Source organism: Ornithorhynchus anatinus, chromosome 20 (genome assembly GCF_004115215.2).
Source record: "Ornithorhynchus anatinus isolate Pmale09 chromosome 20, mOrnAna1.pri.v4, whole genome shotgun sequence".
NCBI classification, from domain to species: domain Eukaryota; kingdom Metazoa; phylum Chordata; class Mammalia; order Monotremata; family Ornithorhynchidae; genus Ornithorhynchus; species Ornithorhynchus anatinus.
In genome coordinates this window covers 1,155,998-1,182,646 of record NC_041747.1, presented here as the reverse complement: position 1 = coordinate 1,182,646, position 26,649 = coordinate 1,155,998, and the positions used below count along the sequence as shown (strand labels likewise).

General features: G+C 41.9%; 1 protein-coding gene across 3 annotated transcripts in view; it reads right to left on the bottom strand.

The window, feature by feature from the left end:
- Positions 1 to 26,649, bottom strand: part of TNFRSF19 (TNF receptor superfamily member 19) — a 60,787-nt gene that overhangs the window by 20,741 nt on the left and 13,397 nt on the right. For 2 of the 3 annotated variants that reach the window (XM_007664097.3, XM_007664098.3), the window contains exons 2-5: positions 17,301 to 17,402; positions 15,397 to 15,510; positions 7,942 to 8,120; positions 5,411 to 5,496 (exon numbers count right to left, since the gene is read on the bottom strand). In XM_007664097.3, the coding sequence (XP_007662287.1) occupies positions 5,411 to 5,496; positions 7,942 to 8,120; positions 15,397 to 15,510; positions 17,301 to 17,369 (448 nt within the window). In that variant the 5' untranslated portion in view covers positions 17,370 to 17,402. Of the gene's footprint in view, positions 1 to 5,410; positions 5,497 to 7,941; positions 8,121 to 15,396; positions 15,511 to 17,300; positions 17,403 to 23,030; positions 23,164 to 26,649 lie in introns of those variants that run through there. The other variant, XM_016226774.3, reaches the window with a different exon arrangement.

The following is a 26,649-nucleotide window of genomic DNA, read 5'->3' as shown; positions in this document are numbered from 1 at the left end:
AGAGATAGTAGACGTAATCCCTCCCCACAAAGAGACTGCAGTCCAGAGAGGTGATGCTTCCTTCCCAACAATTACAACAAAAGCCCAGGACCTACGGTATAACAGTACTGCCTGTTTCCACTTCCTCCCAAACCTCCATCCAAGAACAGTGAGAAAAGCGAGCCTTGTTGCACGGGCACAACAGACAGTGGCATGAAAGGTAAAAGTTTGACTGCCAGAGCTCTTCCCAGGTGCGTGTTAAGATCTAATATGTTTTCCTTAGCAATGAAGGAGAGATTGAAAAAGAGGAGATTAAACCATTCACTGGTGCCGATGATCTCACCTGGAGGTTTAGTTCATTGTGAAAACACCTCTTAAAGGATTGTGCCCAGTTGTGTTTATTTTCTAAATCATGGTGAGTTTGAACTTTAAAGTTTTCTCTTCCTCCATAGCTACCCTTAAAATGACAAAGGCATCCAGCCTTGCGCTCTGCTTTTCAGAGAGCCTCAGCCACTGATCTGCACTTTTAAAATTCCTTCTGTAGTCCTCCCTTTGTCCTTCAGCGGTGGTATGGCACAACCATTCCACCATTTTTTCCATCTTGTCGAAAGCATGCCACGCTTTCCCAATTTTGCCTTAGGGTTAGTTCCAGGTCTTGTTTAAAGCACTGGTTAGCCTAGAACAAAGAAGAGACCCCAAATGTGGGGACAGAGACTGGGACTGGAAGGCAGAACACCCACGTTCGAGTCCGTCCCAGCTCTGCGACTGCCCCCTCTGAGGGAACCCGGCCTTTCCAGCCCTTAGAATCCACCTCAATAAAAAAGAAATAAGATACATGCTCTCCCTCCCTCCCTCTTAGGCCGTGAGCCCCAGGAGGGTCAGGGACGGTGTCTGATCTGATGATCTTGTATACACCCCAGTGCTTAGCACAGTGCTGTGATGCTCAAAGTAATTAATACATACAATAATGACTGATGTTAAAGAAGTCCCCCAGTTCTAAATTTATTCCCTTGGCATATGTGGGAGCCTAGTTCCAAGTTCCCTCCTCTCCCCACTGCTTCTGTTCCTCTTTTTAGAACAGATTTCAGCGTGGCAGAATGCTCAGAGCTGGGGAGGAGGGGCTGCTCTTGGGTAGCCCGTGGTCTCCATCTGTTTAACTGCTATCCTTACAAATGGGTCAGTTCCTGAACGATCGGAAACTTCTTGATGTCCGGGGCCGTTCCTGGCACATTTGTGGGCACTCAAATATTATATTTTGATACATACTCTTTGTACAGCTGCACATGCGGTGGCCCTTCTTTAGCTGTTTCACTTTCAACTTGGAAAACGGTGCTCTCACTTCAGGCTTCTGGCAAAATGCTTGACTGTGCTACCAAGTTTGCATTTATGCATTTATGCATTTATTGCATTGCTCTGAAGTATTTAAAAGAGTCAGCATTTCACCCCTAAGGGAACCAGGTTCCCAGTCTTCGGACACCCTCCTCCATTCAATTCAATGATGGTCTTTCAAAGACCGATCTCGGTTCCCTGAAGAGTAAATATTTAAACCAGATTTCCCTCCTAAATGCCTTACAATAGACAGGGGATAAAAGCTAGGAGTTAGATTTATAGCAGTAGGGTAGGTAATCATCAACTGCTACCAGTTCTTAGAGGCTCTGATCAAAGCCTCAGGGCTGCCTGCAGGCTTTTAGCACAGGACATTCCTGCCCTCCTGCCAGTGCTCCCAGGCAAAGCAAAACTTTTCAACTCATTTTGAGGCCTCAGAGGGCCCTGTCCATTTACTAAGGCAGCACTTTTAAACCCTCCCTTTCAGACTACACTAGTTAAACAAAGTTCATGGCCTGCAAATATTGGTGGTATTTTGTGCATGGAGGGAAAGATGAGAGAGAAATCAGAAGGCTGCTACGAAGCTTAATACTACTGTTTGGATTATTTTCTGGGAAACTTTAGTCTAAGAAATAATACTAAAATTTTAATCATTTAAAACCGCAGTAGTATTTTTGTTAGGGAGAAATAGGGGCAGCAGCGATAGGAGAACAAAGGGAAAGCGCAAGAGTGGACTAGTGATGCCACACATTTCATCCTTACTTTGTTCTCCGAGTTTTAAGGCCAAAATGAAAGTGACTTCTCTTGTGAGCAAGTGTAAAATGATCTACATTGGGTAACAATAAAAAACAAAACGAAAAAGAAACAATCACATTGCCAAGAGTGGAAGCCAGTTTAGCCTAGTGGAAAGAGCACAGGCCCGGGAATCCAAGGACATGGGTTCTAATCCCAGCTCCTCCACTTGCGGACAGTTAACTTCTCTGTGCTTCTGTTCCCTCACCTGAGAAATGGGGATTCAATACCTGTTCTCCCTCCTACTTGAGACTCTTGTCCAATTCCTTCAAGTGCTCCTTCACGGTGTTCATCTCTAGTTTGGTTCTGGTACCACTTTTAGGGATGGGGGCAAGTTTTTCTTTGTTGAGCTCTAGTAGGCTGCTCCCTACACCCCACCCCCAATTAGTCTAATTTATTATCTTAATGCGTTCCTAGCATCTCCAATAAAAGGCTCAAACTGTAAACTCTGCAGTTAGGACCTGCCAAGGAGGTTATTGCTAATCTTTACCATCTAAAAGGACTCCATAGATGAAACTTGGTAAATAAAATTAAGTCATCGCATAACTGTTACAGCTCATAAGGGGTTTGGTTCTGGACTACAGAACACATGAGCACAGCCGGAAAGAGTGAAGTAATTCTCTCTCGTGTTTACACGGCTAAGTGCCCCCTCCGTCTTCGCTTTCACTACATTTTCTGAAGGAGCCCGCTCCGTGCTGTCTTTATGGACATGTGTTTAAAGTTTCTGACATGGAAAAAGGAGAGGGAGAGATGATATCACTCATCGGTGAAGGTCAAATGGGATCCAAGCTACAGAAGTTCCAGTATTCTCTGGGAATGGTTCAAAGGCTGAGACAGAAATGGATCTTAAATCCCCTGCTGGATTTAGACATGTGGACCAAATTAGAATTCAGAGAGTAAGTGCTAGCCTGGGGACCTCGACTAGACTGTGCTTCTCTTCCTGGATTCAGAGTGGCAGGGCCCATGGACAGTCAGCGCCGGGTTATCCGAAGGGTGAGAGAGCTGTTTGCCCTGAGACCATGGGTGTGTTGGCAGGAAGCAGGGAGACTGGGAACGAGTGCCACTCCTGGCTGCTCTGCCTAGGTGATTGCAAACTCCTGCAGGACTTGATTCAAGTCCTCGGCGACTGGAGGTTCAGACTTATATGACTCGGGGATCACAAACGGTGAAAGTGCAGCTTGTGGGTTTCCGCTGAAGCTGTCCCTGAGCCTCCCTTTCTGGCCCTGGATTTTCTGGCTAGGGCAAGTCTCCTCCGGGCCCCAGTGCAGTTCAGTGCAGCAGCAAACGAACAAGGCATTGGCAGTTGACCCTTTCCTGTGGTGCTTCTCGAAGTGCCAAAGGGAAGTTACGTGGCTTAAGGCTCAGAATCCATCAGCATCAGGACAGAGTCCTCGGAGGGGACCGGTGGGGAGTTTGCTTTCCTCGATGCTCCTAAAGGCTTGTGGGTAGCGATCATGTCTGCTAGCCCTACTGTACCCTCCAGAGTGCTCAGTACAGTACTCTATGCTCAGGACAAACGAATAATAGTAATAATAATAATAATAATAATTATGGTATTGAAGTGCTTATTCTGCACCAAACACTGTACTTTGGGCTGAGGTAGATACTATAAGTTGGTTGAGTAAATACAGAGCACCAGAAACTACCAGTTCATACCACAACAGTCCTGCAAACATTTTTCTGCTTGCAGAGAATCAGTTTTCTTTGATTTTCTCCTATAGATCTGATGACTATAGAGGCTGAACTGTTTTTCAGGTATAGACTCATTTTCCACCCCCAAACAGGAGAGAAATAAGATTGTTCTGTTCGTTATGTTGCAAAATAGGCTGAAGCGTCTTTATTAAAGAAGACCTTTCAGTTGGTCAGATGATTGTTTGTTTTCCTACAAAGCCTTACGGAGCTTTTCTGAAAGGCATTACAGATCAGACCCATGATATCAAAGAAAATAACTGCAATTCTTCACAAATATATGTTCTGACTTTTTTGAACTAAGAAAAAAAATGTGGTGAAAATAGAAAAGGAAATGGTTGGCAAGATTTGAAAAATGCAAAATAAAGGCTCAGGTTCTAGTGCAACACTTGAATGAATCAACAGGAATTTTATCCGCTGAAACTAGCAACAAGGAGGCTTAATTTCTGGTACAAAGTAAGCTCCGTGAAGGTAGGGATTGGGTTTTATAAACTCTGTTGTACTCTTCGAAGCGCTTAGTTCAGCTCTTGGCACCCAGCAGGCGCTTAATCTATAGTACCATTCACACCGCCGGGAATCCCGCCATCTCCTGCTCCACTCCAGGAAAGGAGAGGAAACTCCCACAGGATAAGGCGGCAGTTATGACTGTTATAACTGTGGACTGAGCCATGAGGAGCCTGAAATCCTGCCACAGCTCCTTTCTGCCCCTGAGGTTTTATCATCATCCTTGTCTCATATTATTTTTGCTTTTTCTTCTTCATTTATGTGTTTACTGCACATCTCCCCCTTAATCAATCAAATAATAATAATGGTGGTATTTCTTAAGCGCTTACTATGTGCAGAGCACTTTTCTAAGCACTGGGGGAGATATGGGGTAATCAGGTTGTCCCACGTGAGGCTCACAGTCTTCATCCCCATTTTACAGATGAGGTAGCTGAGGCACAGAGAAGTTAAGTGACTTGCCCAAAGTCACACAGCTGAGAAGTGCCAGAGCAGAGATTCGAACCCATGACCTCTGACTCCCAAGCCCGTGCTCTTTTCACTGAGCCACACTGCTTCTCCTTTCTTAAGCACTTATTAGGTGCACAACACTGTAGTAAACGCTCGGGATAGTACACTACAACAGAGTTGGTATACACATTCCCTGCCCAAAACGGGCTTACAATCTAGAATACCTAGACTACCCTCCTCCACTTCCTCTTATAGTGTGAACCCCTTAGGTCCCAGGGACCGGAGTCTAATTCTCATTCATGTATTTTTCTCCAGTTCAGTGCTTTGCACACAGTAGGCATTTAATGAATATTAATTCTACTTTTGTGGCACACTGCTCAGTTTCAACCCCGAAGGCAGATCTTGCCCCCTAGAAAGGAAAAGGAGGAGGAGGAGGAAGAAGAGGAGGAGAAGTAGGAGGGCTGGTCTGTCAGTATATTCATTCATTCATTCAATAGTATTTATTGAGCGCTTACTATGTGCAGAGCACTGTACTAAGCACTTGGAATGTACAAATCGGCCACAGATAGAGACAGTCCCTGCCCTTTGACAGGCTTATAGTCTAATCGAGGGAGACAGACAGCCAAGAACAATGGCAATAAATAGAATCAAGATATGGATAGAGGTCACTCACAGTGAGGTTCATATGGGGGAGGCGGATCTCCACAAGGTACACACTCCATGTCTTGAAAACCACCAAGCTTCGTCTTCCTGTAAAATCTAGAAAAGAAGCCACGAGTCTCAGCATCAGTTTTTTGCCAAGGTGAATGGGGTCAACTAGCAGGTTTCTGCGGGAATCACTAGTTGCCTCCATTATCAATTCAAATGAAATTGAAACTGCAGTAAAAACATATTGGAAATAGTTGAGAATGAAGCTAATTCAGATCACTGAAAACTTCGGTGAATAAAATGGGATTTGGGGGCTTGTCTGATTTTATTCAGTTAGCCGAGCCTATTTTTTTTTTTCTAATTTGGGCTAAGCTTAGTTTGGACAACAGACACTCAGATAATTGGCTTTCTACTCATATCTGGAAAGGACAATGTATGGCTACATTCTCTAGCATTTCAGTTGCACTTCAAACAAGTGACATGCTGTGATCTGAAGTGAAGTGCTATTTTTAAACATGGAAATGGCGGGCAACCCAGCACAAGGGAAAGTGAAAGGATGAGCAATTATCGGGTGGTGAAAGAGCCTTTATGGATAAGCCAGAGAAAAAAGGCCTGATGGTGGTGGATATGGGCAAATGATCTCATTGGCTGCCTTTGCGGCTCAAAAAAACCCCAACACCCCGGATCACCTCACTTTACATAAAAATGGATACCTGCTGCTGTGTAAAATTGCCATTTTTCTCCCCTCTTTGAACTTGGTTCCAAAAGAAATATAATTTCAGAGGAAATAAGGCACAAAGTGTTTTTTGTTAAGATCCCATTTTTGTCATAATATACACAAATCTTTTACGGTATGAAAGTGGTAATTTGGTATATTAAATGGAAAAATAGGTAAGTGTGGTTAACTGTATTATACTCACACATCTCATTCCACATATACAGCTGGTGATTAGGCAACCCGGGATGAAAACAACAAAAATCCCCTGTTCAGAATGAAAATCATGTGCATTATCCAGGCCCTGCCCCATTGGGAGTGTCAGGGGAGAAGGAGGAGAGGGAGGGCCCAATACTTGCCCCCAATTTGGTACCACCACTGCGCAATCTGACTTGGCATAGGGAGAGCAAGTTTGGTGCAAACACAGCGCTTGCCTGGCACATGCCCGGTTGTTCTTGTGTGCTGCTAGAATGAGTAGTACAGTGGGCGCACATTCATTTCTCTGTCCATGCACATGGCACTGTGCAGGCATGGCAGTGTAACGACTACCAGGTTTCAAAGGAAGGGCGGGTGGGCATGTGTCTTTGTCTCACTGATATAAGGAAGCCAGATATGTAGGTGGTGAAAGCTGGCCCATAACCAGACTGGCTCTTTGGCCCTCACACAAGCAACTGAGAGACAGACATCGCAAGAATAGAAACCCAAGACCAGAGGAAGCAGCACATTCGGCTATAAAATGAGGGCAAATTAGGCCACAGGAAAACAAACATATGAAGGTTAAAAATGTCAGCAGCAGTGCTACTTTAGAGAACAAAAATTAGACAGATCCATGGTCTTACTAGAAACTTTGCGGAGTAACTACTCTGGCAATGTGAATAATAGCTAAAAATTTACATTTTCTGTCTTAAAACATACTTATTAGAATGCATCAGCTGTAAATGAAAGTACACTTGAATTACCCGTTTGAGCTGGTTTAGTGACAGTTTAAATGTGAGCTTGAAGACCACGGCACAAACTGAGTCTTCAAGGTACGGATTAGAATGTGTTTTAAATTAACTTGGAATTCAACCTTCATATTGCTTTGGAATCAAGCTACGGCCCCAGCAATTCAGGTATTAATTAGGATCCCCTTCTAACTGTGAAGAAAAGGAAGCTGAATGGATTTCTCGTGAATGGGAACGGTCAGATGCAGTTGTAAAGGGGGCCGAACAAAAGTTTTCCGTATCTGGCTTGTTAGGACCAGTGAACTGATTACTTGCCTGAGAGCTTTATAACTGCTGTTCAGTCATCAGTAACTGGTTTGGGCTCATTGACCCAGTAGATGGACAAGAGAGCCTGGGTCTTACCATTCAAGGTAATGACCGGTTGGCAAAATGAGTTGGAACTGTTAAAAACAAATACCATTTTTGAGAGAACCAAAAACAGATGCTAAAAATCACCTAGAATGGTGTGGGAAAGTAGCAGGGACATGAGCTTTTAAACATTTTGACCACAAGCATACTTGGGGAGAGCCCAGGCCCAAGATATCTGGACTCTGGTGTCCAGAAAGATGGCCTGAATTCTTAAAAATTTCCAAGAGTGATTACTGGCGAATGACTTTGGATCTACCCAACTCATTTCCTTCAAAGTCTCAGCCAGAGAAATTGGTACAAAAATGCTGATACAAAATGTGTAGGCTTTCAGTTTGCGCTATTCGGTGCTTGGAAAATAGGTAAATCCATCGCTTGGGGCTTTATGTGGAAAGCAGCCAATGACCCGGAGCGATTACTAATGTTCACGAAGTTGGGAGTTGGGAAGAAGCAAAGCGTGAATGCTCAACGTGGCCGCAAAGACCAACTCACCCCGGGAGGCAGTCCCCACACACTGCGTTGCTGGTGACCGAACAGTTGGCCTTTTGGAACCGGTTGACCATCGCACAGTCCAGGCAGGGCTTGCACTTCTGAAAGCCTCGGTCCTCCTTGAATCGGTTCGGCCTGCACGCCATACATTGCGCATCCTCCCCGTAGCCAAAGCCACATTCCTGTGGGGATTTACAAGCAATAGAAAGCAACTCAGGAATCATAAGCGGGAAGGAGGAGAGAGAGGCCGCTGGGAGAAAACCAAGACTCAGTGTGATCGTGCCCCAAGAGTGTACCCCTCCTTAGACACAAGGGCAGCTCTTTCAGCAACTTAAATAGATCTTTCTCTGCTGCTAATGATCTCCCTTACCCCTGGGGTTAGGGGGGCGAGGACACTAAGTCATCCACTTTTTTCGAGAAACCGCGAAGCATTTGAATAATAAAGGAGGCTCAAGGACTCCCACTGCTACATTATTTCTAGCTTATGGTGGAATTGCTGAGCTTTCTTGTTTTCCAATTAAGCCAGTCATGTGAATGCTCCAAAGCTGGACTGAGTGAAGAACTCGGACATTTATTCCACTTGTAAAGACAGAGAGTAAGTTCTTCAAAATTATGGCACATACCTTGGATGAACAAAGTTAATTTCATAAGCTTTTAAAGGCTTAGAAACCTTTCAAAGGTAACCCGAGGCAAGTTAATGGCTAACAAGAGAATATTTTCAAATTGGAGCTCATTTTCAAATAATCAGGAAACATTTTAACATCTAAATTATTTTGAAAGCACTGAATCCCAAAGGGCTGCAGGCATGATCAGAAGAGTCAAGGGTCCCCATCCCACACACAGCTCAGGGCTGAGGCCTGGAGCTTTTTCTGCATTTAATACATCAAACTACAGTGCAGAGGGCTGGGTGTGTCTAGCACAGTTAATTTCATGGGCCCCTATTATTTCCAAGATTTGTAACTGTACCTTTCATCGGTCAGTCCTTCTCAAAGTGTTCTTTACTGTTTACCAACTCGGTTGTATCATACTCTGCCAAGAGTGCTCTGCACACAGTAAGTGTTCGATATATGCCATTGCCTGATTGATTTAACTTGGATCATTTTTCTGTCACTCCGGACAGAAAGGGAAGTGGGCAAAGTAGTCACATTTACAGTACTTTTCTGTACATGAACACCAAATTCAGTTAGAGATTTTCAGAAGTTGAATGCAGCTGACATTCTAGGACTGCTCTGGTAGCTTTAGCTGCCTGAATACTAATCAATCAGCTGTATTTATTGAGGACTTAGTGGGTTCAGAGCACTGAACTAAAGTGCTTGGGAGAGTACAACAAAACAGATTTGGCAGACATGTTCCCTGCCTATAAGGAGCTTGCAGTCTACAGGGGGACACAGACAATAAAATAAATTGCAGATATGTTTATAAGTGCTGTGGGAAATGGAGCAATACAACAATTACTCTGATAATTCAGAATGCCGAAAAATCACTCTTGCCTCATATATCCTGATAATTGAGGCAGAATTGTTTTTTTGAAGGGCTTGCATGGCCTGAATTTTTCTGATAATTTCTTCAAACCTTCACTTCATTTTGCTATTGAAGACCTATTAAATCCATTTAGTAGGGACAGCTTGAAAAGTGTGGTTGTTTTCTTTTTTTGGTTGGAAACTGTAATGAAATACAAGCAGAACAGCATAGCTCTTCCTCCGAAAGTGATGCTTTTCAAGCTGATCTACTGTATCAAAAATCTTTTCAAGTCCAATTGGGCTGGCGGCTTGCAAACTTCCAGATACTCATCTCTATGCAGCGCTGGCTCTACCCAGTCACATAAAACTGGAAGTGACTAGAAATCCAGGAGTTTTCCGTTGTGCAAGGGTATAAAAGACAGTGTACAGTCACATAAAACTGGAAGTGACTAGAAATCCAGGAGGAGTTTTCAGTTGTGCAAGGGTATAAAAAGTGTACAGTCACATAAAACTGGAAGTGACTAGAAATCCAGGAGGAGTTTTCAGTTGTGCAAGGGCATAAAAGACAGTGTACTATACCTAGCTATTGAGGCACAAAATGGAATTACTGATACTATTGAGGCAGTTTTAATTTATGGGCCTGACAAGTCACATTTCTGTTGTAACAGAAACCTTATGGTCCCTGTAATCATTTGAGAAGCAGTTCCAAGTAAACATCATATAAATGATATATGACCCATCACAGATAACATTTGATTTTGCAAAAAACAAGTTATAATATGATCTATATACCTGCTGGGTTACATTATTTTTTAAAAATTAGATTAAGTTGAAAGGAGTGTTGGGATAGCTCAAATTCAATTTGAGAGACTTACAATACAGAGCTACATGAGAAGGAAAACAAGAGAAATAGGGTTAAACAAGTAAGATTTTTGCAATCTTTTCATTTCAAGGCCCCCTATCATTTACCTTAAATGACCACTCTAAATAATACGTCACAGAAAAGAGCAGTCTTGTAGTAAGAGTATTATACTCTATTCCGAGAAACCTCTCTTTTCTCAAATTGTCACAAAAGGGATTTTTTGGGAAACACTGCACAAAGTGTAGGACACGCGATTTTCCAATTTTCCAACTCTATGTGGTTTCATAGGTCTGTGTTTCTAACAGATGCAACATAGTTAGGCATCTTTCAGAGCTGCAGAACAAAACTAACAGATGGTAAGATGATAACAGACAGAAGCAGTGTGGTCTGGGGGAAACAGCATGGGCCTGGGAGTTAGAGGATCTGGATTCCAATCCTGCTTCCACCACTCATCTGTTGTGTGACCTTGGACAAGTCACTTAACTTCTCTGCACCTCAGTCCCTCATCTGCAAAATGGGGATCCATTACCTGTTCTCCCTCCTACTTAGACTATGAGCTGCATATGGAACCTGAATATCTTGTGCCTAACCCAGATCTTTCGCATGTCCTTTAGCTCTGACAACCTGCTGGAGGAGTTTGCACAAGACAAGCTGCATCACAGTGGGGTACCATTGTGGTCCGCAAGACAGCCCCACTTTGGAAAAGGGCTCGGCCACTGGGCTCTTCACCTTGGGCTTGTCCTGGGACTGTAAACTCCTCCTCTAGATGTAAACTCCTGTGGGAAGGGAACATGTCTACCAATTGTCCTTTCCAATACTTTCCCAAGGGCTTAGTACAGTGCTCTGCATACCTGTAAACACTCAATAAATACCACTGATTAATTTGTTAATGGCTTTTGGTAAGTGCTTACTATGCGTCTAGCACTGTTCTAAGTACTGGGGTAAATATGAGATAATCATGTGGGACACAAGATCTGTCCCACATGGGGCTCACAGTCTTAATCCCCATTTTACAGATGATGTAACTGAGGCAGAGAAGTTAAGTAACTTGCCCAAGGACACAGAGCAGACATGTGGTGAAGGTGGGATTAGAACCCAGGTCCTCTGACTCCCAGGCCCTTGCTCATTCCATTAGGCCATGCTGCTTTTAAATAAAATCATGGGAGATGTGGCAAGTTTCTCCTTAAAATGAATCTCCCAATGTCATGTTCATCTTCTCTAGAGCCAGACAATACAAGGAAACTGCAGTATCCAGCTTAACTTTGGTCCTTTCCATTTCCCCCAAGTTTCAAATACTGATAACCACTTACTCATGTGGGACCAAAATGTTGAGTGTACAGCTTTGAACTGTCAATGGGGTTTTTCACACTTGGTCCTCTCTTGCCAAAGAAATCAAGCCCATAAAAATGCAAGGGGTAATATGGGATTAACATCAATGATGTTTAAGAATCAGCCATTTCTTCCCCCTAAAAACCTTTCCACTCACCTACAGCTTGTCAAATTCTGCAGTTCAACTATTTGGTGAGGAAAAAAAAATCAAAAACTGAAGCTAGTTAGCACTTGTCAAGCAACATACAGCTCTTTCAGGTATAATTAAACTTAAAGTGGGCAGCTCTGTAATTAGGTGATGGAAACACAGTGTTTTCATACTTACAAATTACATTAACTTTTTTCCCCCCAGATCTTTTCATAGGAACCAAAAGTTCTTGCAAAAAGAGAGGCAACATTTTACAAAGTAAAAGACTTCCTGAGCTGGGGAAAGATTATTGCGTATGAAATAAATTTGCAGATTAACAGAGACCATACAGATAATTAGAAAAGATTTACTCTGAAATCTGGGCTAAAGCCTAAAAGCCTATTTGCAGTGGTACCTTAGTTACTTGCAGTGAAATATTAAAATACCATTGTGAGCAGCAGGGCATACCCTGGAATCAGAGTTGTGGGGCAAGAAGTAATGGGAGAACAGGTACTAGACCTGCAAATTAAAAATCAATTGTAGCCTAAAATAAGCCATATTTTCCCATAAATCTTAGCATCTGTTCATTTTTTTTAAAATTGAAAGACTACCCAGTTACTTCTTCAGAGACCTTAAGCCTAAGGCCCAAAATATTTAATATATGTAATTTACGGAACGAGTCATTTTACTTTCATTCCAATCAGGCCCCAGTAAAGACAACATTCTGCTGTATATACTTTTTCTGAAGAAACGGTATCCTTAATCCTTCCTTTTAGAAACGATGCAACTAGTACTTGTTGGAGAGAGCACCCGAAATGTGGAAATGAAGCAAACTGGACAGTGCTCTGCACCCCCCTGGAGCTTAATACTGCTGATAGGGATTCTGAAATGGGCTTAGTGAAAAAAAAAAAGGGAAAATTCCTATAGTGTCATCTACAAAGACTTATTTGTTTCAAACCTCTTTTAGAAAGAAGCCATGTTTTGTCAACATTTCTGGACGTGTTCAAGAGTGCGACTCTAGAGTCGTCAGAAGTGTCTCCTCCAACTGTCTATTTAAATTTCTGACAATCTTTCCACTCTCTTACCTAATGGGATAAGGGCAGGAGGGAATGGTTCCTGGAGGAGGGAATGGTTCCTGGAGGAGGGTATCAGGTTTTGAAATATCAAACCCTCTCTTACCCTCCTTTCTCCATTGGGGAATGGAACGGTATGCCTAAAAAATGTCCAAATGCAACCTGTTTGGAAAAACATCCCTTTTCAACTACTTCCCCAAACAGCCCCCACCTAAACCATGGGGCCCAGTCTCCTGCCCAAACTCTTGGAGGGCGCCAAGGTGCCTTCATCGGCCCAGGGGAGGAACATCCCATCACCACCCCCCTAGTCTCGCTGGTAATAGGTTGCACTGGTGGAATATTATTCTTTGGCTCCTAACAGCCTGTGCTGCTCCACTCCCGATCAGTGCTCTTGCAAACACAATGGGAAGATGTTGTAGGGAGAGAGAAGCAGAAACAGCAGCATGAACAGGAGAATTGCCTTAAGGGCATGACTGCAGACCTACCCTCAGCCCGTGCAATACACCATCATTTTTGTCTCAGCAAAAAATGATTCTTAGTCTCTGGCAAGAGGAGATACATTTCTTGCCTCCCACCTACTTTCTGTTCCGGGAGGGACACAAGCAGTCAGCCCTTTTCCCTGGACAAAACAGGTCTCAATTCATAGAACTACTTTTTCACTTCACAGGATGAATGTGTCTTTGACCGCAATATTTTTTTTTTCCCATTTCAATGGTAATGGAAATTAGGGAAACTTCTCTATTGAAATGCTCCCACCTTTGAGTAGACTTCACACAGAGTTCAAAGAGCAGCCAGTTCAAAACCAAATGTAAAACAGAGCAAGCTTAAAGCACACCACTCATTTGACATCAATCGGAGGAGCACCTCACAACCAATCTACTTGCTTGAATGCATAACTGGCGGTTTCCTGCTGGCTGAATATCATTAATCAAAAATCTATGAATGACAGGGACAAGGGTGATCATTGAGCTTCTGAAGAGGCTGTCAGAGTCATTTGAAATAAAAAGGGAAATCTATTGTTGCCGTCTTTTCTAAGGGTTCTTCAATGACACAAGACTGACTGAAAAGTTCCACCACCAGCAGAATCATAAAAAAGACAAAAAATAGAGAAATCACCTTTTTAAACTTAAGAAACACTCAAACGCATTCAAAAGGGAGTTCAAAATGTAAACTAGTACTCATTTTCTCTTCTCAAGCAGGGTACTGTATTTTTTAAGTGAATTTAGCTTACAAATTTCTGTTGCATAGCACTTTATAATGAGTCTCTAGACTGTAAGATCGTTATGGGCAGGGAACGTATCGCTAATTCTGTTGTACTTTCCCAAGTGCCTACTACAGTGTTCTGCACATAGTAAGCGCTTTGGAAATACCATTGATTGATTGAGTCATCATGTTTTTCTGAAAATTATTCATGGAGGAAAAAATTTAAAGTAATAATTATGAGGGGAGAAGTGGAACATTTTAGGTTGCAATGTTAAATTGAAGGAACTTTTAAAATGGCAGTGTGGAAAGAGATTCTTACTTTACAGATTGGAATGGTGCTCATGATTTTTACTCTCTATCTACAGTGGTATTCATTCGCCTGAAGAAGAAACTGGCCTGCGAATAGTTCCCTGAAGTACATGAATCAGTTTTATACCTACTGGTTTGGGGAACTATTTAGAAGGCTGTTTTGAATAGCCCTTTAAGTGTTTATATAGTCTAAATTTTCTTAAGTCTAATGCTGATGCTAATGTAAGTACATGTAGATAAAAGATGGATTTAAAGCATGTTCTATGAAAAATATTTGTTCTGCAGTTTCAAATTTCAAAGATCTGGCTTATCAATGTTTGAACAGTTAGACTACAGTTGCGTTGTCATCACTGACAGGAAAAGCCAGGAGGACTTCTGTTGTGTCATCATCACTGACAGGAAAAACCAGGAGATATTTGCAGCAAATACTATTTCTCTTTCCCTTTCTCTCTCAATTATCAGATAGCAAATGTGGACCAAACAAATCTCCCAGGTCAACATCAGCCAACTCTAATAAAAACACATGGCAAACATTTCCCTGATGAACTACTTATTTTAATGAAAGCCTACTTGCAAATCAGCTTCATTTCACCTGAATGCTAATTGATATGCAATTTCCTACACTGTGAATCAAAACCGAATACTTGCCTGATATTTGATCTGCTGGGACATCCCAATTTTTGACCCCAGAGATGCTTACAAGCAACCTGACCACCGCCTTTTTGGTTTCTCACACAAAAGGTGTGCATGAGGAAAAATGGAAGAGTTAAGAAATCCCTGAATTTCTAGAAGTCTGGTCTCAGTAGGGGTCACTAGGCAGCAATATTGAGGACAGTTTTTTTAAAAAAATCATGCTGATCTAAACAAGACTGTGTTTCTTTCCTATTCAGTCATGTACACCAACCAAAGAGTGAAGCATGGGTGGCCTTGGCAGCAACAGCATTGCGTTCCAGCATCACGAAGGAACAGGTATGTTCACCTTTAAAACGGCACCAAACTAGTGTGGGGGGGGCGAGATGTGAACACTGTGGAATTGTCACCCTGCTCTCTGGTCCCAGTGTGTTGGTGTGTGGGTGTATGGGTGCGGGTGTGTACCTTAGAGAGCTCCATGCCTGGTCCACATTGTTTGCAAAGGATGCACATTCCAGACCGATCCCTAAATTCTTGCTCTCGACAATCTTCTGTTTCACTCATTACTCCTCTCCACGACTGAAAAAGAAAACAAAACAAAAAAGCCAAAGGGAATGATTCACAATATAGTTAAAATGAAAAAGAAAAGCACCTCAAGCTGAAGGGAAGAAAACCACGGCCTTCTTAAAAAATTGAATAGTAGGTGTAAAGGCCAAAACATTTGCAGTTCAGAAGGAAGGAATGTTGATTTTCACTACCTAGCCCAATAGGCTGAAAAATAGCATGTTCAAATTCATAATAATCTTGGATTTCTGTTGAAGAAGATTTAAACAGTGTTGCAAAATACTTGTGCTACTGCAAATGAAGAAAAGGGCACTGCATGTCGGTGCTTCATGATCTGAGTATCAGATCTGGGAAATTAGTTCCCAGAAATACAGAATAAAGTCAGTCCTCCGATTTTCTCAGCAAGTTGGAAGCATTTTAGAGGAAAGTCGCCCTAAAAATATGAGGTAGAATGCCTACTAAATCAGCCTTTCTGCCTTGAGGAAACTTAATAACAGTAGAACTAATTTTCCTGCTGTTTCCTTAGGAAGCAATGTTTCACAAATATGCAGAAAAGAAAAATCAGCACGTGTGGAATTTGAAGTTCATCGAATAGCTAATTATCATTTTGGCAAATGGGGGTGTTTGGCATACATTAATAGAACACTGGGAGGAAACAGGGATTTCATAGATCCTAGCCGCACTTCCAAAACTGCAGCTTCTGAATTCGTGTCACATCACTAAGGAAATTTTTATTGTCATACTAATGGGCAATTACATTAGCCAGCTTTTAAAATGGGTAAAGCCAGATGAATCTGAAAAATGAAAATAAAGTCATAATATAAAAGCTTTGTAAACATTTACTGATGCTCTTCAGCATCTTATTTATCGGGGGAGGAGTAGTAAAAAAGGGGAGATTGAGGCGAGACAATCTTAACCAGGAATGTAGTTTTTATTACATTTTCTAACCAATACATGATTGAATACATGATTTTTCTTAGTCATTTGTTTCTATTACATTTTCCAAAGAATAAGTTATGTTTCCTAGTCATTTGACGGAGTTAGTTAAACTACGGACAGTAGAATACGTACTTGATATTAGACAAAAAAATGGAAAGCATACCATTTTTCCTAGAACAGGTATTTGAATAGGAGGAAAATTGAAGTTTTTCAATCCACCCAACAGAGAAAAAATAGATCGGACTCTAAGGCTGGAAGTTTCCTTGAAAAGTCATATGGTCCTTACCCTAGCTTGACTAGGGATGCGCCTGAAATTGCCCTTAAAGATGGGAATCCTTCCAGCGTTCTTCAACCTCCAAAGGAGAATCCATAACTTCCCTTGGGAATGTAGTCCAGTGTTGAACAATCCAGACATTTTCCCTTATCCCTAAAGTGTAGTTTAAGTCCATTTCCTCTTGCTCTGAGCTCAGTGTGGAGATGGATGGAGAACAGATGGCCACTACTCTCCTCTAAACAACCACCCATTCGAAGGCCATTTATTAAGCTCCTATTTTAAGAAAGCAGTGGAACTCAGAACTAGTCTGACTGATCCCAAGAAGAGCCTATTTCTTTAAGCAACAAAATATTTAACCATCTTCTCCAAGCTGGAAATGTTGCAATCATTTATGCTAAGTAGAACTTTTCTGAATTTAAATCCTTGCTCAGAAAGTGTGGAATTGAAATCATCTGTGAAAGAAAAACCAAATTATGATATAGAGAAATGAAATAAGTAGAGGATTTTTATAGTCTTTAATATAGCCTAGCCTCTATTTTCTTTTCCACCTTCCAATTTTAAAAAAACATGAAAATACCACCAATTTACTTACCAAATGGGCCAGTAAAAATAGGAGGGTTAATAATATTTTATCCTGTTTTTTAAATCCTTTGGCATCCATTTCTTCTGATTAAATTCTTCTCTTCTGACAAAGCTGAATCAAAGAGAAGATAGTGATATATTTAACTTCCAAGACACGAAGAGGCTTACTCTGAATTTAGAACTTAGTCCATCAGTTGTATTTATTGAGCACTTTCTGTGTGCAGAGCACTGTACTAAGCACTTGGGAGAGTACAGAACTCAGTCAATTGTATTTACTGAGTGCTTACTGTGTGCATACCACTATACTAATTACTGGGGAGAGTATAATAATAACAATGAACAGACACTAGACAATAGCAATAACGGACAATACCAATAAACAGACATATAACGGTTGGTAGACACGTTTCCTGACATTGTGTATTCTATTATATTGACTATTAGTCAAAATTTACTCAATTTTTAAAAGTCTTTAGAGACAAATGACAATTAAGGACTTTACTGGTATATTTCATCCAGTTTGATCCCAATGACTTTAGTGTACCTGAGCTGTGGGAATACATGTGTAAGTGTATGAGAAGCAGCTTGGCATGGTGGATAGAGCATGGGCCTGGGAGTCAGAAGGTCATGACTTGTAATCCTGCCTCCATCACTTGTCTGCTGTGTGACCTTGGGCAGGTCACTTCACTTCTCTATGTCTCAGTTACCTCATCTGTAAAATGGGCATTACAACGGTGAGTCCCACATGGGACAGGAACTGTGTCCAAACTGATTTGCTCCTAACCACCCCAGAGCTTAGTAGAGTGCCCAGCACATAGTAAAGTGCTTAACAAATACGACTATTTTTATTTATGGGTGTAACTGGGCACAGGACTGTGTTTGAGAAGTGATGGTAGGTTCCAGTTCTCAAGCTGCCTGGGCTCCATTATCCCTGGTCTGATCTTCTAAACATACAGAGCCTGGAGGTCCAACATGGAGAAAGGAAATGATAAGACAGAAAAGGCAGGGAAAAGGGGAGAGGAGGGAAGAGTAAAAGAAATAAAAGAAGGAAAAAAGGAGGACAAAAAGAGGAAAGAAGATGTAGAAAGGAAAAGGGGCAAAAGGCCCAGAGGGAGAGCAGCAGGAGAGACCAAGAGGAATCACAAGAGGGGGAGAGGTTGCAAAGCAGTGGGAGGAACAGAAGACAGCAGGGACACTCAAGGGGCAGGGGAGTTTTAAGGGGTCCAGAAACACAAAGAAGAACACCAAGCAGGGGAGCAAAAAGATCACTGAAGGGGAAACCAAGAGAGGCACAGGATAGGGGAAGGGAAATGAAAGTCAAGACTCTATAAAAGGAGCAGCAGAGAGAGGGACAATTGACAAAGACCACTAGAAGAGTAGAGGGGGAGGTGGTGATTGACACCTGAGAAGATAAGAGAGAGAGAGGAGGAGGAGAGTGGTGGGGGAGATAGGCAGGACTACAGAAAAGCAAAAGGAACAGAGAGCCAAGGGGAGAAAAACCTTAGAACTACAGCAGACCAGGACAATCAAGTCCTCGTAATGCTCAGCCCAGAGCTTTGCCAATCTGGTGGGAGCGCCCATATACACTGAAGACGGTGACAGTGTAGATTTCAGCTCATTCCTGGATTCTGTGGAGTCTGCCTGGACCTAACACTACATTCTGCAAGGGCAAAGTGAACTCCTCAGTGCAAAGGAGACACAAGGTAGAAATAGGAAGGAGGGAAAATAGGCCAATGGTTAGTCAGCAGGGCCAGAGTGAAGTGGTTTGATAATAGGAGTTGAGGCACTTATCTGGGTGATTGAGGAGAGCCTTCCTTTACCTGGTGTGTCTTCTTTCACCAAAAAAATTACGGGGGGGCGGGGAGGGGAAATCTAAAGGAAAATAGATCTTATCCTCCACTTCACTTGGTCTAAGAAGGACAAGCAGATAAAACCAGTACTTGAAATGCAGACTATAAGTTATCTCCAGCTCCTCAGATCCACTGAAGAGAAGGGAGAGATGTAGCAACTGTAGTGTTTTGGAGAATACTGAAATTTGGGTCATTCTGAGTTTGGTAAGAAGCAGGCAGTGCAAGTTTATAGTTTGTGTAAGTGGAAACCAACCTAGAGAAGAAAGTGCATGAAGTGAGTGGTTTGCTATGAAAAAAGACTGGAGTTTTGCAATCTGATCTTTCAATAATTTTTGCCATTAGATGTGCATTCAGGAAGGCCTTAGGGCCCTCACATTGAAGCACGTGGGTTTCTCCTTGGGTTTCTCCTTTGACCCAGTGAAGCGGGCAACTCATATTATGACTGCATCAAAAAGGGCCCACAAGCGCTAAGTGACAATGACCCGGGTTATGGAGAATAGGCTGCCCATCATCCAATTATGCCTAATATCTTAAAAATACATTTAATAACAAAATTATTTTTTCAGTATTTTAGTCAAGGGGCATTTTAGAAATAAACAGTTCAGTTTTGATGAGGTGTCGGAATTTGGACATGAATTTCCTGGAATAAAATGGAATGAATTGGCATTCATAAGAAGGAAAAAACAGATGAAGTCAAAGATTTCAATATCAATATTTAAAGTTAAAATGAAGCCTAAAAAAATACCATTAAACCTGACTTCAGATAGACTTGAAAATTCATGAAAATCTTGGGTCTCGCTGAATGCTTGAAATATGCTTTTTGTTTTGGTTTTTACTCAGCAGCATCGATTATTATTGACTAAGGACAAACATTAGAGTTCCAAAGTATGCCAGCAGGCCTAATAATCCCACATTTAGGTTTAATTAAGGCAGTTAGGCATACCCTGAGAATTAGCCGCCCCGTACCATCTCCACCAACAGTTTAGCTCCCGTTCATGGCAGGACAGGGGAAGTGGAGAGATTGGGGGTTGGAGGGAAATAGAAACAGTGCAGCAATGAATAAAATGGGTCAGTGACATTGTATTCAAAAACAAGCCCTCTCTGCACCCCTCACTAAGGTGATTTTTACCTAAGGACACTGACAGTATTATGCTGGATTGGGTAAATGGACCATCCAGCCCAGAAATCTGCTTCATTCAATCAGTGCTATTTGTACTGAGTGCAGGGATGGACTACAGTAAAGTATAAATAAGACCATGGCCCTGGCCCTCACAATTTAAAAAAGGAGTGGGGTGCACTGGTGCCAGGCACATAGGAGGGATTTAATACATACAGACAAAAAAGGACACTAAAGACCAAGAGAAGTGGATGGAAACACTGGGACATTAGGAGGTCCTAGGAGGAGGGCAATCTGATAACTCCATATTGATTTCTGGTCCATTAATTTTATATAAATCATTCTTTAAACTATGGCTATTTTTGTCTGCTCAACTACCTAAAGTAAGTAAAGGCCTTATGCTTGCTCCCTCCTATGAAGAAGCGTTGTTATTAGTTGGTCTCCAACTTAACTGAATGGCTTCTAACCCTATAGAATTTCTCCTGGCAGTCACCAGTCACTTAGGGACCCATGGGGACCTCACCTTCCTGTGGGTACAAACTCACGGGAGGGGACTTCTGCTTTTTGTGTTTTGAGTCTAAATTTGATATGCCTTTGGTCACTGGGGGCTGTTCCCATGAAGCAGAGAAAATCTCAGAAGAAACTGGCCCACACATTATATCCTCAAGTATCAACACTCAATTTAGAAAAAAGAGTGAAAGGTCTCACAGTCCCCCAACCCCTGGGCCTTCTCTAAGCATCCCTCCCACCAGTCTGCCAAAACCTAGGGATGCTGAACTTCTTCCCGGTTTTTGTGACTGTCAGTTTCATCACCTCCTTTGGTCTTTCCAGAATGCAGTCTTAATCTTATCATCTTTATCTTCCAACAGACTGCTCTTTTATCCTCCTTGTCATTTTCATAGTCCTTCCCCCGATCTTTTTGACTCCTGCCCTATCCTTAGTAAGATGTTACACTAGAACGGTACACAGTGTACCAAGTACAGTTGGATCAGAATTTTAGAGAGTGGCAAAATTTTTGTTTAATTTTGGGCATCTTGGATGATGATTCCCAGAGTTTTTGATTGCTGTCACATATTGGGTTGATGATTAGGGGACACCTTAATATATTTTCCCTGGATTGTGCCTGAGGCCCATCATTGTGAAGTCATAGTTTGGATTATTTTCCCTGGGTGTATTATATCCTATACTTAGCCAGTGGCTATTTTCTCCTCTCTCCCTCTGCCTTATGAGGCTTGTTTGTAGCTGATCCCCAACAGGAGGGTATCTAGCTATCTGGGAAAGCTTCGGGTCATCTACACACTTGGAGATTTCACTATGCATTCCTTCTCCCAGACCACTGACAGAAAAGTTCAAGAAAATTGGTTCATGCAATAGCATCCCTGGGAGATGCTATTTTCATTTCTCCATCAAGAAAAGTGATCATTTAGGTTTACCCATCTTGTCTAATCTTTTAGTCAGTATTCTCTCTATGATACAAATTCCCTCCGGTCCCATGATTCCTCAGATATTTAAAGATCTTTTGGTGTAGAAACATGCTTAAGGACTTATGGAAATCTAAGTGTCTAAGCCTATCAAAATGGGCAGTGTGTTCTAACAATTTTAGGTGGGCTTTCCCCAGTACGTGTAAATGTCCAGAGACAGCAGCTTCAATCAACCCAAGTAGTGGGTTTATTGAGCATTTACTGTGTGCATAGCACTGTTCTAAGCACTTAGAAGTGTACAACAGAGTTAGTTGTAGACTAGAGTAGACTAGAGGAGATATTTAGGTGCCAAGCAGTTTTCCTAACTATATGTCGTGGGCCTCTTTACTCAAATAAAGAAATCCTGAGACAGGAGAACTTAGGAGAGAAGAAAGCGTAGCACTCTGTGTCATGCCATTCATTCATTTATTCATTCGATACAGTCCTTTGAGATCGCTGGTATCAATTAGGTTTAACGGGGCTTAATATCCAAAATAAGATTGACCCGTATAGTCATTTAATGAAAGATTCACAGACAACAGGTTGTAAAATTATTATTTGTAATAATCCAAATAGCGTGGATGATTTTTTCAGAGCAAGTTTCAATTTTCTTTTTTCAATCCTCAAGAGCAATCTGATTTATTACACCCAGATGCAGGATATGGTACAGGTAACAGTGTTTGTGTAATAAAAAGTGTATTCACTTTTACTTAATGAAGCCATATTCATCCAATATATATATTCCAAAATGCAATAACCTGAACCATTTAAAATGCAACATGAAAGTAAACTGGCATGCTTACAATTTATAAAAACCAATGTTGAAATAAAGCCAGGGCTATAAATGCACCCTTTAGTACTTTAATAGTAGGCCATAATCATAGACAGATTAAAAACAAATGCCAATCCCAAATGTCCAGAGTTGCAAAATGATAAATAATAATAAAGGGTATCCCTATTTCTAAGATTATAATCACTGACTTTTAATGAAATTGATGCTGCTGTATTTTAGCTTTAAATTTCACTGTCTTCACCTACCAAATGGTCTCATTGCATCATATAGCGGGCTTATTATTTTGCAGCCTGTGAATTCTTTTAGAAGTGTGCTGTACTTCAGAAATCGCATATTGATGTTGGCTTAATGATGGAATTGACTTTCCTCTCGGCAATTCTGAAATATTTTCTACTAAAGCTCTACTAGCTTTAAGATTTTCTAACTGCCAAAGTCAATACCTTCTAACACTCAAAGTTCAAAATCTTGAAGGCCCAAAGTCAAGCTCCAAATATCGGGTAGCTTGGGAACAGATACCAACCTAGGGCATGGCTTTCTCAGGTCAAGTATCCATTTTTTTCATGAACTATGGGCAAATCAATTGTATCCTTTATTCACAAAGAGAATGGTGATCTTCAGTGATTCCATTTTTGAAAACTGACTCGATTCCCCACCAGATGCCTATGACAGAGGAGCCTCCTGTGTTTCCCTTTATGCCTGGGGAAGAGAAAAGGTGCACCGGATATGGTGCTTTTGGTTAAATGCAGCGGCCCCCAACAGGCCTTGCCTACACACATTTTGGAGGCACCAGACAGCCAAGGTATATGCAGGGCAGAATACAAACTTATGTTCGATATGGGCCTGGGCCTGCCTCTGCCCAAGCAGCGTGGCTCAGTGGAAAGAGCCTGGACTTCGGAGTCAGGGGTCACGGGTTCGACTCCCGGCTCTGCCACTTGTCAGCTGTGTGACTGTGGGCAAGTCACTTCACTTCTCTGGGCCTCAGTTACCTCATCTGTAAAATGGGGATTAACCGTGAGCCTCACGTGGGACGACCTGATTACCCTGTATCTACCCCGGCGCTTAGAACAGTGCTCGGCACATAGTAAGCGCTTAACAAATACCAACATTATTATTATTATTATTACTCCTCCTCTTAGGATAACGGCTTGGACTCCTTCTCAAGCCAGGTGGAGGGGGACGTGCAACACTGGACACGTAGGCTTGGGGTAAAGAACATATTGACAGTGGTAAGGCCAGTGTTCCCTCCTCAAACAATCCCAAGCAACTCCTCCCTTTCTCTCTGACCCACCACTGCTCCAGACTCACACTCCCTGGGCAGGTCCTCCACTAGCCCCTCTAGTAATGTCAGAGAGATATGACCCTCTCCCTTCCAACAAGTGCTAGCCACGCCTGAGCTTTCTCTAGCAAGGGTAGGGACACTCAATGACAATGTGAAGTTAAATTATCAGTGGACTTGGTCCATTTAAATTGTTATGTCCAGCCCTGTAGGGTCTGGCCATCTAAGGCCAAACCTCACCTGGCCTGTCCCCGTCCAGGACTGGACTGTGGCGTCTCAGTGTAAAGCTGAGCCGGAAGTGAAGCTGAGATAAATGGGGGTGACTCCAAGGTCACTTTTGGGAAGCACATCCGTGGAGTCTTCACACAGATGCGGTTGTCCCGGGAGACGGAGGGTTGGGGGCAAGGGAGGAGTTGCCTGGACTTGTAGTTCTAACCCAACTCCCCACATTTGAAAGGCTGGGCGGCACAGCTATGCTCTCACCGCAACCTGAAACAGCCTGAGGGTTGGGTGGGGGTGGAGTTTGGTTCAGTACAGTACACCCAGTGGGCTTCCATTAAGAGGGATAAACTGGGTGGAGAGCCTTTTATCTCTGAATGCAAAAAGCCTTCCAATATGAGAATAATAATAATGGTATTTGTTAAGTGCTTACTTTGTGCTAAGCACTGTACTAAGCACCGGAGCGAGCAATAAGCAAGACTCTATTAGTGAACACATCTCCAACACACGCATCATGAAGTGGCTGCCAGACATGTGTGTGAAAACATGGGTGCCAAGTCACCAGGTGTTGGGGGCGGGGTGCATCACCCCCATGGTATTGGCACCGAGGAGGTGAAGCCATTAGCTTCACTCCCACGGCTTCCTGAACGAGGGCACATTCTGAACATTAAATAGTGAGTTACTACACGGCACTACAGTTTGTTCTCTCAGTATCAACCGGCATTACCCTGATGTCAGCTGCCTTTCTTTTGGAACCAGCTGCAGCCATTCATTCGTTCGGTGTGTGTACTCTTATTCTAGGCGTGTAGGCTCATTCAAAGAAAATAAAGGATGTCATTCTTTTCCACAATTTTGAATGCTTGCCCTCAAATATTTGTCCATCAGATTTATATAGTTTGCTTTTTTTCCTGACAAAGGCTTTCCGTGTAGGGGCTCACCTATTTTAAAAAAGCCTGAAAAATGAAGGAGCGAATTCTGTACGTGAGCGTTAAACAGAGATCCCCAAATCCCCACTCCTACCAATGAAAACAACCACCAGTAGATCAATAATAGTAAATGGCCCAAAATCCTTCAAGGGAATATGACTACAAAATGCTCTCTCAACTACCCTGTCAGAGCTCCACCCAAGTTGGATTGGAGAGATTAATGTGAGCAGGGAATGTGTCTACCAACTTGGTTGTATTATACTCTCCAATGAACATAGGACAGTGCTCTGCGCATAGTAAGCACTCAATACCATTGATGAAGATGATTACGAGGAAAAGCCAAATTTTAAATTTCACATGTAAATTTTAGGTCATGGCCATTATTGGGAGTGAAATTTGAGGGCCTCATAAATATTAAAATAAGTAAACAATGTCCCTAATTAGGAGATATTCAGGTTAGGCTGTAGGAGCAAAGTTAGTTTTTCATGTCCTTTAATGTTCAAAAATGCAAGCAAAATTTTAATTTCCATTATTGCCTCCTTTGATGGCACTTCAATTAAAGCATCACATTGCTTCTTTATGCCAGAAACGATCCAAACTCCACAACTCCAAGAACATACAATGAAAGAATACAATGAATTAAGAATAATTAAGAATACAATGAAATTCAGAATAATATAGGAATACAATGAAAAAGGCTAATAATAATAGGTAACTTAAGACTTTATGGTAATACAAGAGGCTGGTAAAGCATTTACATCACTTTTAATTTTTCAGCACATGTTAAGTTTCCCTGGTCTTTCAGAGCAAAGAAATTTGCTTAGAGAGGGGACATTTTTAGATTAAAATGAAAAGTTCATTGTGCTGTTCAAGAGGCAAGAGAAATACAATGATTTTGCAGTCTATATTAATGTCACACCCTTGTTCACCTCATTCCTAGGGTCTGGAACCCCATTCTCCCCTTAATCCACCAGATCAATCAATCATATTTACTGAGCACTTAACGTATTAAGTGTTTGGGAGAATACACGTTCCCTGCCCACAGTGAGCTCAGCCTTCCCCTCCTTCAGAGCTCCGCTAAAATCTTATCTTCTACAACAAGGCTTCCCCCAACTATTGGCATCCCAAATCTGATCAACCATTCAGTTGCCTCTTGCATCTATGCCTGTCCTCAGCACTTCTGTATATACATGTATTCGGTTTTATTGGATCCTGATTCCCCAGCTTCTGAATATTTTTAAATCTCTCTTCCTCAGAGTACAAACTCCTTGTAGACAAAAAACGTGTTTTGTCCTTCTGTTTTTCCTCCTAAGCACTTAGCACAGTGCTTTCATTAGGAACTCAATAAATACTACCACTACAGTTACTGATCATCATCAAAACTGCACACTTTCTCCAAGTTTAGTTCAGAACCGTGGCATCGGGCTGCTCAATAATATTTCCTCTTGATTGTAATGTTAACCTCATCTTTACCCAAAATTTTCTAATATTTATATTTAAGTCTGGGTCGAGTAGAAGATTTTCAACTGTAGGACTGAATTCCTCCATAACCTCTCGTGAGTAAAATCATTTGGTTCTTAAACAGTGTGCAATCTCAATTACATAAAAACCAAAATACAAAAACACATCCAGTGTTATAATTATTGGCACTATATCAAATTTCATCAATGCACTGAAGTATAATCCTTTCCTTACGAATTAATCAATTAATCAGTCAA